The 13,816-nt window shown below is 56.4% G+C and overlaps 1 protein-coding gene across 7 annotated transcripts; it reads left to right on the forward strand.

Moving 5' to 3' along the window:
* The first annotated feature begins 2,616 nt into the window (after window positions 1-2,616).
* LZTS3 (leucine zipper tumor suppressor family member 3) lies at window positions 2,617-12,325 on the forward strand. Of its 7 annotated transcripts, none has more exons than XM_059386577.1 (5): window positions 2,623-2,711; window positions 7,041-7,203; window positions 7,775-8,251; window positions 8,542-9,405; window positions 9,742-12,325. In XM_059386577.1, exons 2-5 carry the CDS (start codon window positions 7,132-7,134, stop codon window positions 10,438-10,440), a joined length of 2,112 nt encoding a protein of 703 aa, XP_059242560.1. In that variant the 5' UTR covers window positions 2,623-2,711; window positions 7,041-7,131; the 3' UTR covers window positions 10,441-12,325. The 7 variants fall into 7 exon arrangements, with proteins under 7 accessions (XP_059242565.1, XP_059242560.1, XP_059242561.1 ...); XM_059386578.1 differs by lacking the exon at window positions 2,623-2,711 and adding an exon at window positions 6,017-6,779 and having other exon boundaries at window positions 8,542-9,342; XM_059386579.1 differs by lacking the exon at window positions 2,623-2,711 and adding an exon at window positions 6,019-6,779 and having other exon boundaries at window positions 7,041-7,266.
* Window positions 12,326-13,816: the final 1,491 nt, after the last annotated feature.

Here is a 13,816-nt window from a genome sequence, read left to right on the forward strand (position 1 = left end):
TCCCCAGAATTGATAAGTATAATTGGTTTGCTGTTTTCCCTTTTATGCTATCTTTATTAGGAATTGGTATAAGGAGAATTATAGTCTCATAAAATGAAATAGCTTTCTAACTTTTCTGGGCTGTAATACAATTTACAGGGTAAGGATTCACTGAGAGTTTGAGACAATCCTTCCATTAAACCATCTGAGCCCAGAGCCTTTTTTTGGACACATTTCTTAGATAATGTTTTCAACATCCTTCTTATTTTTGTAATTGTATTTTCCCGAAAATGGTCCACTTTATCAAGACTTTCATATACATTAGAACAGAATCAGCTAGGATACTCCCTTATTAACCTGTTGTTCTTCTTAAAATGCAAAACCACATTCTCTATAAAATAAGAACAGAAAACTAAAAAGAGATTAACTGAGATCAAGACAGAGGTGGGTTGGAAATTGGGTAAGAAAAAAGGAAGATATAACAAGCAGAATTAGGGGCACCTGCGTGGCTCAGTCAGTTGAGTGTCTGGCTTGGGCAGCTTGGGTCATGATCCTGGGATCCTGGGATTGAGCCTCCTGTCTGGCTCTCTGTTCAGTGGGCTCCTTGCTTGTGAAGAAAAACTCTCTCAGAATGCAGAGAAAAAGGATGAAGAGATTTATTTGACAGTGGTAATCTAATGTGATAATTTTAGGAGAGAAAAAAAAAAAAAAAAGCCCAAAGCAACCCTGTTCAAAGAATGGACAGGAACGTATTAGAAGAAAACTTTTCTAAGCTGAAAGAACCACTTCTTTTCTGGAAAATTAATAGACTTCTGCTGGTAAATATTTAACTTTTAAGGATAAAGAAAAATCTTAAGAAGCACTGGGCAAATTGCTCACTTAACACAGAACTGACCAGCTTTGGTACCTTGTTTGGAGATAAAATTGACATATTAACTTTATGTTAGTTTTGGGTGTACTTGCTACCATTTTACGACCCAAAAGACAATGGGATAAGGACAAGAGAGTCTTGGAGATGCAAAAATTCTATAAACAGTCAAGCCATAAGGTATATTAGTGTGTAAAGACAGTAGAAAGGCATTTTACCTAGGGAAAAGGCATAGGAAAAATACATTCAGGAGTCTTCCCTGAAATCACCAATAAGATGAGAGATGGGTCTGACTGAGGAATAGGAAAATTAGAGCATAAAAACTGGCAGTGACATTGATACCAATTAAAGAGTTGGCCAAAGACAATGATGAAAAACAGCATTTGTGGCTTGAAAAAGAAGTGTAAACAAAACTGGGTCTATCATCCTGGATTAAAGGGACAGATATAAGTAGGTATGAGGGCAGCAGGCCTCGAGATGGAAAAGCACATTAAATTTGTCATTACATAAAGAGGAATATAAAAAGGAATGATTTGTCATTGACTATAATGATTTGTGAAAAAACTGTATTTTTACTTGATAAACTCAAAGGCAACCTCCAGGAGAATTAAACACAGGCTTTCTATCTTGCAGACCACTATAGAAAACAAAAGCAAATATGGAAAAATCCAGAAAACAGTAATAGCAAGAAATATGTACTATAAAATGGGATGACTGATAACCAAACAAATCAGCAATGACCAAATAACAACGAATATACTACGGGTTAAATCCCCTAGAGTGGAGGCGCTGCAGTTTTTCGGACAGTCCGTTTGTGCCTCCAGGCTTTCACTAATGCTGAACCCTACGCTTGGTTTGCTTCCCCGCCATATTCGTCGAATTCGAAGCTAAGACCTCCAGTCCCGGCCGGCTTCCTCCCGGCAGCCCTCCCGGGCCAGCCGGGGCTGAATGATCGCTCCCGGTACAGAACGAAGCAGGCGCGTGCGAAACTGATACTCCGGGTAGGGACTAAGTCCTCATCTAACTCCCACTGGCCTCCGGATGCAGCGTGGGCGTCGGGGCCAGGTCTCATGCCAGGTGTGGGGCACTGGGTGAAAGCACTCACACCTTGCTGGATTGTAATGTGTATCTTTTTCCTTGCTGCCCTTCTTCTACTGCCTCCGCAGCAGCAAGTTTCAAACAGGCTCCGTTTGCTGCCGGACAGAGTCACGGCCCTTCAAAGCCCCTTACACGCCGGCCTGCGGTTTCCGCGCCCAAGCGGGTCTTCCCTCCGCGGTGTCGGATCCCCCCGGGAGGGCTCGCCCCGCCCCCACCTTGCAGACTTGCAGTCTCACGGCGTCCGCTGGGAGGCCGCGTCCGGAAGAGCAGGAGCAGGAGAGGAATGGGGGTCGGAGTCCACAGCGAGAGCCCCTTCCCCAAACCGGAGAGGCTCCTCCCAATTGCCAAAGAAGTGGCGGAGGGCTCTGTCCCACTGGATTTATTAGAGATCAGAGCCTGGGGCTGAACCCAAGGGGTTTGGGGGTGGGTAACAGGCAACGAGCAGAGGGCCTCGGACCGATTTACGCAGCCCTGGAGAGGGTGAGATAGAGGGGTCCCACGCGCGAACCCCGACGCAGCTCCAAAAGGGTTAAGGCGCTGCGTCCCGCCCCAGCCTGGGGATTGGCGGCCCTGGGGGGCGTGGCCGGAGGGCGGGCCCGCGTTTGCCGCAGCCGCGGGTGGGCGGGGCCCGGGCGGGGAGCGGGAGGGGCGCGGAGCCGAGCCGGGCCCGCGCCGCGCGCCCCGCCGGGCGGGCTTCGGGCTGCGCCAGCGAGCCGGGCCGGTGGTGCCCGCTCCGAGGACCCCGCGCTGGACCCTGAGGCAGCGAGTAAGTGAGGCCGGCCCACCGCGGCACCCCTCCCGGCTCCGACCTGTCGCCGTGCCCGCTGCACTGCGATGCTCGTCCTGCCGGACCCGGAGCTGGGGAGGGGGTGCGTCCCGCTGCTGGGGTCCCGGGGCGGGGGAGGGGAGTGGAGATAAGGCCGATGATGTCATGGATGCTTCACCAGGCCTGGGGGGAGGTGGCGGCCGGAGGGGGTGCGGCCCGGATTATGTCACCTCTTCCCTCTGCGCCCCGCCCCCCGGGGCCACACGCGCTGGTAGGGAGCTAGGGAAGATGCGAGAGGTATTTCCTGCACCACAGAGACCCTTGGGCACCTCCTCAGGACAGCTTGTGGCTAGGGTCTCTATCTACTGGCGCTGCGGGCCGTGGACTGCTGGTGAATGGCGAACACCCCCACTCCCCAGCGCGAAAGCTCGTGTGTGCGCGCGTGTGTGTGCTGGGGTAGGGGGGGCGCTGTCAGCCCCCTCAGTCCTTAAACACCAGCTTCACCAGAGCCAGGATCTAGGAGATGGCTCCCTTCCCCCGTTGACACCAAGAGAAGGTGGATCTCCTCTCACACATCCCAACCAAGAAGTTCTGAAGACCTCTGCACCCCAAAAGCCCTCTAGTGCCCTCAGTCCCCTTTCTCCCTCAGCCCTTCTTCCGGGAAGCCCTTCCTGATTTTCCTGTCTAGATTCACTGCCTCTTTGCATTGCTCATAACGAGCATTCCCACAGCATTCTCTCTGCATCTCCTCAAGGTCTGGGCCCAGAGACCCCCCCAGGACTCTGCCATCTGTGCCCCCAGGGCACCTCCAGGCCAACCCCTGGGGAAGCCTCAGAGTGAAATCTCCCTGGAGTAGCCTGACCCAAGTGCTCCCAGGCCCCTGCTCTCCAGGGGCTATCAGGGATGCTCTCCTGGGAGGCAGCATTTGGATTGGACCTTGAAGGATGCAAGGTGGGCATAGAGAGCTGGGAAGAGATTTTGTGTTTAGCGGAGAGGAGCTCAGGTCAGGAGAAACAGGATGGGCAGCGGAAGATGCCTTGGAGGCCCACTGCAAGCTCTGCTCTTGTTCTGGAGACTGAGAGGAATGTCAGACCTTTTACCCACAATACATTTACCTCTTAAAATCCCTGTAAGGTAGGTGTGAGAACCCGAGGTGAAGTAACCTGCATGCATTCACCCCTAATCAGTTCAGCTGGGATTTGCACTTGAGCTGATGCCTCCAGAACTCATGTCGACTGTTCTTGGTGCTGCTCATGGAAGAATCTGGGCAAAGCAGGGACAAGATCAGCTTTGCCTTTAGAAAGAGTCCCCTAGCAGCTGTGTGTGGGAGGGAGTGCAGGGGGGGAAAGGCCAGTGAGGACCCTCCAGTAAGGGTGCTGGCAAGAGGGGCTCTGAAAGCTTTAGGGGGTGAATGGACTAGTATAGGGCTTCTGAGACCACAAGAGAAGGGTGGAGTGTTCTTAGCTGTGGGAGGGACACAGGGAAGGAGGGGTTGAGTGGTCACTGTGGGTTGGAGGGACCTGCCCATGTAGAGCCTGGGTACAATTCACTTGATCACTTTATGACCATCAGTACTCTGCATAATGTCCCAGGCACTGAAGGCTGATGGTGCAGAGATAGTGGCAGAGTTGGGCAACAGGCTGTCATCTCAGGTGTTGGGCTGATGCTTTGAGTCTGCCTGTGTGGACCATGCTTACCCCCCTGGGCCAGTTCAGGACCCCAGCCCATATATGAAGTTCAAATCCGCCCCCCGGCCCCGGGCTCAGTTTCTGCCTATCAGGGAACAAATGCCCCTCTTTCTCTTGCCAACTCCCTGGTGGGGTTTTGAGAAAAGAAGCTGCAATGGCCCAGACTCGAAGAAACAAGGGGCAGGGAACGCTTGCACAGGATTGATCATGACAGGTTAGAATTATGGCAAGACAATCTTTGGGGAATGAGGCTCCAGGGAGAGCTGCTGTGGGTTGACAGTCAAGGACTCCCAAGGTAGAGCAGGAGCCGGTCCCAGGAGACATTCTTGGGAACACCTCATTTCCATCTAGGACTCTGGGCATTGAGCTTGTCCGAGGACCACACACATCCCAGGGCAACAGTGGCACAGAGTAGCCTATGACCAGCTTCAACCTGTGGTCAGATCCTCCTTTTGTGGATCAGAGAAGGTAGTACCGCATGTTTGTACTGCACCCTACATCTCGGAAAGCACCCTCCCAAACACTGTCCCCTGTCACTCTTGTGATCAACGTGATCACTTCGGAGGTTTACTCTTGCCCACATCCAGGCATCTGGCGGAGCCCTCTTGCCTAGCTCATCTCACTGTTGGCACCTTCCTTCGGCATAGCAACATACTCAGGTTTCTAGAATGCTTAATTTAAAATTAGAAAAAGCGCCTTTGGATCCCAAAGACCTTAAGTTACTGCCTTCTCTGGCCTCCTCCTTCACTAGGGAACTCTCCCATCTTTCCCTCCAGACCCAACCACCCTTGTAGCCTGGCTTGGCCATGCACCCCTTTTCTGAAGCCATTTCTTACAGTGAGGTTTCCACCTGCCAGATCCAGGATACACTCTCCAATCCCGACATTACCTGGCCCCTTTCTCACACTGGAAGCTGCTCCAACATTCTGGAAGCCCCCCAGCTTGTTCTCCAAGGCCTGCCTTCTTCTGGCCTCCTTCTTGCATCCACGCTGCCTCCCAGGCTTCTGGGGCCCTGCCACCTTCCCTCCATGTGGGGCCCCGCCCATACCACCCTCGAATGCTGATCACCGCAGTCTCTTTCCACCCACTGTGAGAGAGAGATCTCTGTGTGGTCTTTCCCAAAGTACCTGTTTCCTCCAAACATCTCCCCCTGTTTTGTTAAGGGTGTCACACCCACCCTGGTGCTCCAGCTTGGATTCCTTCCTTGCCCCCACCCCGAACCCCATCTCTGTGAAGTTTTTTCAGTTCTTCCTCCCAGACCCGGCCCAGGCCTTGGCACTGGTTTCAAGCCTTAGGCCACTCAGCCTTCATCCTCACAGTCCTCAGTTCTTCCCTACATTGCACCCAAGGATGCTGAGAAAGGGGTCATGCTTAAGGGTGGGAAGGGGATTTAGGGATTGAGGGGTAACTGGGCTGGAGTGTGTGGGGAACCGAGGCAGAGCACGGTCTAGAGGGGGGCCTGAGAGGCACTCACTCTCAGGGTCTTGCACTTGGTGACACTGCGCTAAAATTCTGCGCTAGGTTCCTCTCTTGCCTCAGCCTGGACTCAGCTGTGTATGTGGGGATAGAGTGGCTGGAAGGTTGTAGAGTGCTGTTCTCCACCCCTGGGGGGACAGATGCTGAGAGAATGGAATTTTACAAAGGCAGTGGGGCGTGGCTTGGTGGTGAACTTTCCAACCACTTAGGGCTGTAATTCCAGGTGTGGTGGCCAAAAGACTCCTGAAGGACAAGAGTTTTGTCAGGTTCCCCGGGTCTGGGGTCTAATAGGAAGGACGCAGCAGCAGAATGGGCACCTGGGTAGAAGATAGTCTGAGGGGCACTGGAGGGCCATGGAGTGCCGCCCAGACCCCTTCACCTTGGTAGAGAAGGAGGGCTCCTTAGGGGAAAGTGGATTCGGTTCGAGGGCCTGCCTCCACGACTGGCACTGCATGGTGCCTTGGCCCCGCCAGATTATGCAGATCTCTAGGGCAGGTGTTCCCCGGTGTGGATTTGAGACAAAGGAACCAGGAAGTGGGGCCTCTATGAGCACAGGTAACCCGAGGCCCTGTCTGCAAGCCTGCGCTGCTCCCCCTGCTCTCGTGGGCTGGCCTTGGGCGATGGGGGGAGCGCGCTCCTGGAAGGGCTCAGAGGACTTCACGGTTCAAGGTCCAAAGGGAACGGGGAAAGGGGTAACCCAGGAAGTCTTCCCGGTGGCAGTGAATTCTTAGAGCGGATGGGAGGCGCGGAATCCCCTGCGGGCGCAGCTGGGGACGGAAGCCCCGCCCCTCGCCCCGCCCACCGGTGGGAAACCGGGACCAAGAGGGAGGCACTGCCAGCGGCCGCAGCTGGTGACACCGCGTCCTCTGCCCCAGCCTCAGCCAGCCCCCGGGCTTCTGCAGAGGTACTGACCGTGGGGAAGGGGCCCCTCGTGCGGCAGTGGACCTCCAGAAGGTCCCCTCGCTACGCGCTACAGCCACGGTCCCCAGCCGTCCGTGGAGGGCGGGGCGTGCCCGAGGTGGCGCCCACATGCGACCCTGGGGCGCGCGGCGGTACCCACCCCCCTCCCCCGACAAGACTCCCGTCCCTCCCGCGCCTGTCGCCTCGGGGCGCCTGGCACTCGGCAGCTGCATGAGGTAGGTCCTTCATTCCTCCCATTTCGCAGAGGAGAAAACTGCAGTCCGGGATGGCTCAGTCGGCCCGTCCAAAGTCGCCCAGCCGGTTCGGGCCGAGCCCCGACTGCGAGAGTGAGGCACATGGCCCCTGCAGACCGGGCCTCGGAGGGTCCCAGGCTTGAGGACCCATCGGCCCTCCACCCCCTTGGAAAGGCAAGGAGAGGAGCCTGCGCTGGTAGTGAGCCTCCACTTCTGCCCTTGACTGCAACACCCTAGGTTAGGGGGCTGGGAAAGACCCCTACTCAGAAGATTTGGTTAGGGGTGGGTTCTCTCCTTCCCTTAATTTCTGAGGTTCCCTATTGAATTCAAGTATTGTTGTACCCTTCCAACCCTGTCTCTCCAGCCCATAAGGTTGGATTATAGGGATTCAAACCCAGGGTAAAGAGTGCCTAAGTTTTGGGGGTTGCAGTGAAGAGTTGGGGCTCATGGAGGAGGTGGGGTTGAGGCAGGAGCTGAGGGGTGGAATGCTGAGCTGAGCAAAGCTGGGAGGGTATGTGCATGGTGCCCTGGGGTCTGGGCACAATTAGGTGGGCAACAGGCAACCTATTACCAGGCTGTCACTCTTACCCCAGCCCCATTCCTCCATCCTGGGTGTCTGGGAACTCTTGTGTCCATTATAAGGAAGGGACACTGAAGGGCTGGGTGCAAGTGCTGCTTGGGCTGACTCGTCTGAGGTGGTGGGGGTGGGGCTGACCTATCTTTGCCTTCCCCCCTGTGCCCACAGTGCCCTCCTGGCTTAGTCATGGCGAAGCTGGAGACACTGCCTGTGCGCGCTGACCCAGGGCGGGATCCTCTCCTGGCCTTTGCCCCTCGGCCCTCTGAGCTCGGACCCCCAGACCCTCGGCTGGCCATGGGCAGTGTGGGCAGTGGGGTGGCTCATGCCCAGGAGTTCGCCATGAAGAGCGTGGGCACCCGCACCGGGGGTGGGGGCAGCCAGGGCAGCTTCCCCGGCCCCCGCAGCAGCGGTGGCGGGGCTGGCAGGGAGAGGCCAGGCCGTTACCCCTCAGAAGACAAGGCTCTCGCCAACTCCCTCTACCTCAATGGCGAGCTGCGGGGCAGCGACCACACTGATGTCTGCGGCAACGTGGTAGGCAGCAGTGGTGGCAGTAGCAGCAGCGGCAGCAGTGACAAGGCCCCACCACAGTATCGTGAGCCCAGCCATCCACCTAAGCTCTTGGCCACCTCTGGCAAGCTAGACCAGGTCAGTCCCTAGGGCCTTTCTCTGCGGGGTGGCTCCTCCAGAGAGGAGGGTAAGGTGTGGACCCTGGAGGTTGGGCTGGGGAGCCACGGGGTGGGGTCCTGGGGGCCAAGTCTAGCTGGTGGTTCCAGGGTAGAGACTTGGCCATGAGGTGGAGACCCACCTGGGAGGGACTTCCAAGATGGAGATTAATTGGGGGTGAGGCTGAACTTCTCTCAGCTAGAAGGAAGAGGTGGGGCCTGGGTTAAGGCCACATTCTGATACCCGCTCTCCCTTGCTTGCTTTTTACTCAGTGCTCAGAGCCGCTAGTTAGGCCTTCGGCCTTCAAGCCTGTTGTACCCAAGAACTTCCACTCCATGCAGAACTTGTGTCCCCCGCAGACTAATGGTACTCCCGAGGGACGACAGGGTCCTGGTGGTCTCAAGGGTGGACTGGACAAGTCTCGGACCATGACCCCAGCGGGTGGGGGTGGGGGCGGCCTCTCCGACTCCGGCCGGAACTCACTCACAAGCCTGCCCACCTACAGCTCCAGCTACAGCCAGCACCTGGCGCCCCTCAGTGCCTCCACCAGCCACATCAACCGCATTGGCACTGCCACCTATGGCAGCGGCAGCAGCGGCAGCGGCGGGGGTGGCTCGGGCTACCAGGACCTAGGAACCTCTGACAGTGGGCGGGCCTCCAGCAAGAGTGGGTCATCCTCCTCCATGGGGCGGCCAGGCCACCTGGGCTCGGGGGAGGGCGGAGGTGGAGGCCTGCCGTTCGCGGCGTGCTCACCACCCTCGCCCAGTGCTCTGATCCAGGAGCTCGAGGAGCGGCTGTGGGAAAAGGAACAGGAGGTGGCAGCCCTGAGGCGGAGCCTGGAGCAGAGCGAGGCGGCGGTGGCTCAGGTGCTGGAGGAACGGCAGAAGGCATGGGAGCGCGAGCTGGCTGAGCTGCGGCAGGGTTGCAGTGGGAAGTTGCAGCAGGTGGCCCGCCGCGCCCAGCGCGCCCAGCAGGGCCTCCAGCTGCAGGTGCTGCGGCTGCAGCAGGACAAGAAGCAGCTGCAGGAGGAGGCAGCCCGGCTGATGCGGCAGCGGGAAGAGCTTGAGGACAAGGTGGCCGCCTGCCAGAAGGAGCAGGCTGACTTCCTGCCCCGGATGGAGGAAACTAAGTGGGAGGTGCGGGCAGGGGGCTTGGGCTTTCTCTTTCTGAGTCTCCCTCCTTCTGTCACTCTGGAGAAACCCAGAGCTGTGGCCAATGTCACAAGGGGAGTGAAGGGGAGGGGGACAGAACAGATGAGGAGGGTCTGTGAGGACCAGAGTGGCCCAGGGGTTTGTGTGAGATTAGCCACATGTGTCCTGAGTCCAAGGAGGGCCCTCTGGGTCCTTCCTTGTGACCCACGAGTTAACCTGGCCTCTGGGGATGCTGGGCCTGGGGCTAGATGCAGGGGTTGGGGTGCCCTCCTGCGGGGCTCTGCCTTGACCCTGGTCCTCTTCGTCCCTGCCCCTGCCCAGGTGTGCCAGAAGGCAGGGGAGATCTCCCTCCTGAAGCAGCAGCTGAAGGACTCGCAGGCGGACGTGTCCCAGAAGCTGAGTGAGATCGTGGGGCTGCGCTCGCAACTGCGGGAGGGCCGGGCCTCGCTGCGAGAGAAGGAGGAACAGCTGCTCAGCCTGAGGGACTCCTTCGGCAGCAAGCAGGCCAGCCTGGAGCTGAGTGAGGCGGAGCTGCCCGCGGCGTGCCTCAAGCCCGCCCTGACCCCGGTGGACCCTGCCGAGCCCCAGGATGCCCTGGCCACGTGCGAGAGCGACGAGGCCAAGATGCGCCGGCAGGCCGGGGTGGCCGCCGCCGCCTCGTTGGTTTCCTTGGACGGGGAGGTGGATGCTGGCGGGGAGAGCGGGACGCGGGCCCTGCGGCGGGAGGTGGGGCGGTTGCAGGCCGAGCTGGCGGCGGAGCGGCGAGCCCGGGAGCGCCAGGGCGCCAGCTTCGCGGAGGAGCGCCGCGTGTGGCTGGAGGAGAAGGAGAAGGTCATCGAGTACCAGAAGCAACTGCAGCTGAGTTACGTGGAGATGTACCAGCGCAACCAGCAGCTGGAGCGGCGGTTGCGGGAGCGTGGGTCAGCCGGGGGGGCCAGCACACCCACCCCACAACACGGCGAGGAGAAGAAAGCCTGGACACCCTCCCGCCTCGAACGCATTGAGTCCACGGAAATCTGATCCCCTACCTGGGCATGTGGCCTTTTGACAAAGTGCCCTGTCAAAGGCCAGAGTCCCCAGTGTCCCCTCCCTGCCATGTCTCTTCCCTATGTCTCCCATGTCCCCAGACCAAAGAGGTTCTCAAAGCAGCTGTGACCAGGTCCCTCCCCAACCCCCAAGGGGTGCCCTTGGGGCTCTACCACTGGCCCTCTGGGCAGCCCCTTTGGACCCTCCTCCCAAGGAGGGGAGAGAGGGAGGCATGTATGGAAATTGAGGGGCCCAGGCAGCAGGGGAGCCCCGTGCTCCCCATCTTGGCGCTCTTTTTTGGGAGATGGGAGGCGGCAGGCCTGTAGCACCATGAGGTGCCTCAGCCCTTGGGTAGGTCTGGGTGGCTACCGTTGGCCATCCCGGTGTCTGGTGATGCTCTGTGTGGTCACCTCAGAGGTCATGTAGCCTGAGGAGGTCTTCATGGGGTCTGCCAAAGCTGACAGACCTTGGGCTCCTGGCCTCTCTCCTTCCTGTCCTATTATCCCTCCCTGGGCAGATTGACAGGACAAGTGGGAGCAGATAGCCTGTATGTGGTTGAGAGGGCTACCTGCCCAGCCCCTCCCCCCCAAGGTCTCTTGGGCTCAGGCCTTGGCGCCTGGCCTGGTCCTGAGTATATGTCCCTATGTACATATCAGGGGCCGGCCGTAGGGAAGGCTGGGGGTGAAGACTCAGTGCCCAGGGAAGATCTGCTCTCCTGTTCTTGGGAAGGGTCACCTGGAGGCTTCTTAGCTCTACCCTACCCTTCTGGCCAGGACCCCACAGGGTGATAGCCCCATCTGCTTGGCTTACCCCACACCCAGGGCCACTGTCCGGCTCTAACTACAGCTATTAAGTGCTACCTGCCTCTCAGGCACTCCCCTCACCCGGTTTCTGAGGTCATATGAGTGTCTGTGATGTCTCCCTGTGTCTTTTCCCACTCGATCCCCCCAGCCTCCCTCTGCTTTCATGCTAAGAACATCATTGTCCTAGGCCACCTCTTCCCCCAACCTCACCTTTTCTTCCAGTAGAAAATTCTGCTTGATTTTTTGGTGCACTGCCCACTTCCAAGCTCCAATGGGCCCAAGCCTGAGCCAGAGGCCTTTGTTTGGGGGGGGGTGGCGAGGGAGGATGGTTGTGCTTGCCCTTGAAGGACAAGGCTACCTGAGAAGAACACTGACCCCTGAGTTCCCAGGATCTCAAGGTAGCCCAGTGTTTGCCCAAGGTAGGCCTGGCATGGCCATCAGTGGGGGTTGGGACAGCACTGTCATGTCCCTCCTCCTCCTAGCATCCTGAGTCTATCTCCCTAAGAAAGGAAGGGAAAGGCAAATTTCTAATTCACCAGCAATAAAAATTAGAGGAGGCTTGGCCCTCAGCCCTTGTATTTCTCTCTTTTCACTCTCTTCCTCCCCAAGACTCGGTTTGGAGGGCAGGGTGGAGAGAGCTGGCAACTACTGTGAGCAAGTTCCCCAACCCCTGACCAACCTCCTCCCATGACTGGTGACTGTTTAATGAGCTGTGCGTCCCCCACAAAAACAAGAGTGCCCCTCTGTGTGGCCTCTATCCCTCTGCACAGCCCCTTCCAGGTGACCCTCACCAGATCTCTGAGCTGGGGGGGGGGGCATCTGGCAATCACTGCCCATTCCACTCACCCCTCACTGTACCTGCCCCAGAACCTGGGCCTGGGCCGGAGGGGCAGGGGGAAGAGAAGGCATTAGTAAGAAAAAAATATATAGAAAAAAATATGAACAGACTCAGCTTTGGGACTTCCAAACACAAAAGAAATTCTATATAAATATATATAAATATATATCTCTACCATATGTGATGGAAAGACTTCGTTTTCTTTTCCCAAAGAAATAAAATGGAGAAAGCCTCTTGAGTGGCATTCTTTGGCCTGCTTGTGTCTTTGTAGGTTGGGGAGGTGAAGCCTAGGTGAAGGGGGTGTGGAGGTCAAAGCTGGAGTAAACATTTCCCGGAGAGGTATGAGGCTGGAGGTGCTCATTGGGCCATGCGAGAAGGTTGGCCCAAAGCCCAAGTTCTTCCATGTTGCCCAGGAGGAGTGGATCCAAGTTTCTACCCAAAGGGGCTTTCTCTTCAGCTCAGATTGTCACCCTGAAGGGTTTCAAGGTCGTTCTAACTCAGCATCTGGACAACAGGCTGCTGGCTGGAAGGCAAGACCGCTAGATGTGGTATCCTGAGCCACCTTACAGTGATTGGCCAATATTTGAGGGCAGAAGACAAAAACACAAAGGTTGAGAACAAGGTTGTTATTAGTGGTGAAGCCCCAAAGGTAGAATGGGCCCAAGAATGCTGTGAGCAGGGAATTGTCCTTTGTGCGTAAGTGCTGTCCTTTATGTAAGTGCCTCTGTCATCTTCACAAAGCCCCCCTCCCCAACTCAAGAATGCAATGCAGTGCAATGCACCCCGCTACAAGTAACAACCGGATTTACAAGATCCTAAATAGTGGTTTATTTTTTCTCACCTGACAATTCTGGTCACAAGCATCCCATCATAAGTATTGGTTCTTCAAGGACATAAGACTTCATTCTACTCTCCCATCCTTAGCATGTAGTTCCCTCAGTGCCACAAGGTGGCTGCCACAGCTCCACAAGAGACGGAGGTCACACTACTTTATCATGAAGGTAAAAGCTTTCCCAGAATCCTACTCGTCCATTTCTCCTTAAATGTTGTTGGCCAGAACTGAGTTGCATCCTCTTCTTATTTTGGGGAAGACTGGGAAATTGAGTATTTGGCAAAGAAAAGGATTGTCATGGCTGCCTAGGAGCAATGCGGTTCATATCCTGGGGATGAGCTCTCTGCTTCTTCTGGGTTCTTCTCACAAAGAGAGTCATAATCAGCCACTAGGAATGTCTGCTCTGGTCTGGCCCAAGTGAAATTTTCAGACAAACTGCCCTCTGCAGAGCTCAGGAATTGGGATGCCAGCCTTGCCCCTCCTTGAAGTGTCCTCCCTGCATTGGTTTTTGTCTCCCTGACAAGATGGTGCCCTGGAAGGAGCGTCAGTCCTCAAGTCTCCCTCTCAGCTCTTAGGGTAGGTGGACCCGCAACCAAGGCACTGACAAGGTATGACAAACTCCAACTGGCAGTGCTCAAGTTTCCCCCAGAACAGCAGTCTGGGACCAAGCCCTCCTGGAGGAGCTCTCCCTTGCTTAGTTGCTGATAGCCGCTCAGGTGTAAGCCTACTCAGGGAGATTAATGATGACCCTAGCTCAGCAGCCATAGCAAAGGCTTCCTCCAGCTCCAACTCTTCACATGCATTTCTCCTAACAGGCTCGGCTATCCATCACTAACTCTTCTCCTGAGAGCACTTCACAGATGCATCTCTATTATAGATGCATGATTATCCTCACTA

This window comes from Mustela nigripes, unplaced genomic scaffold (genome assembly GCF_022355385.1).
Source record: "Mustela nigripes isolate SB6536 unplaced genomic scaffold, MUSNIG.SB6536 HiC_scaffold_75, whole genome shotgun sequence".
Classification (NCBI taxonomy): Eukaryota; Metazoa; Chordata; class Mammalia; order Carnivora; family Mustelidae; genus Mustela; species Mustela nigripes.

Excerpts from the sequence above, each read along its gene's own strand:
- LZTS3 (XM_059386577.1), top strand. The coding sequence starts at position 7,132 with ATGGCCCCTGCAGACCGGGCCTCGGAGGGTCCCAGGCTTGAGGACCCA. Across the intron at positions 8,252-8,541 it reads CCTCTGGCAAGCTAGACCAG|TGCTCAGAGCCGCTAGTTAG; the intron begins GTCAGTCCCTAG and ends CTTTTTACTCAG. Across the intron at positions 9,406-9,741 it reads TGGAGGAAACTAAGTGGGAG|GTGTGCCAGAAGGCAGGGGA; the intron begins GTGCGGGCAGGG and ends GCCCCTGCCCAG.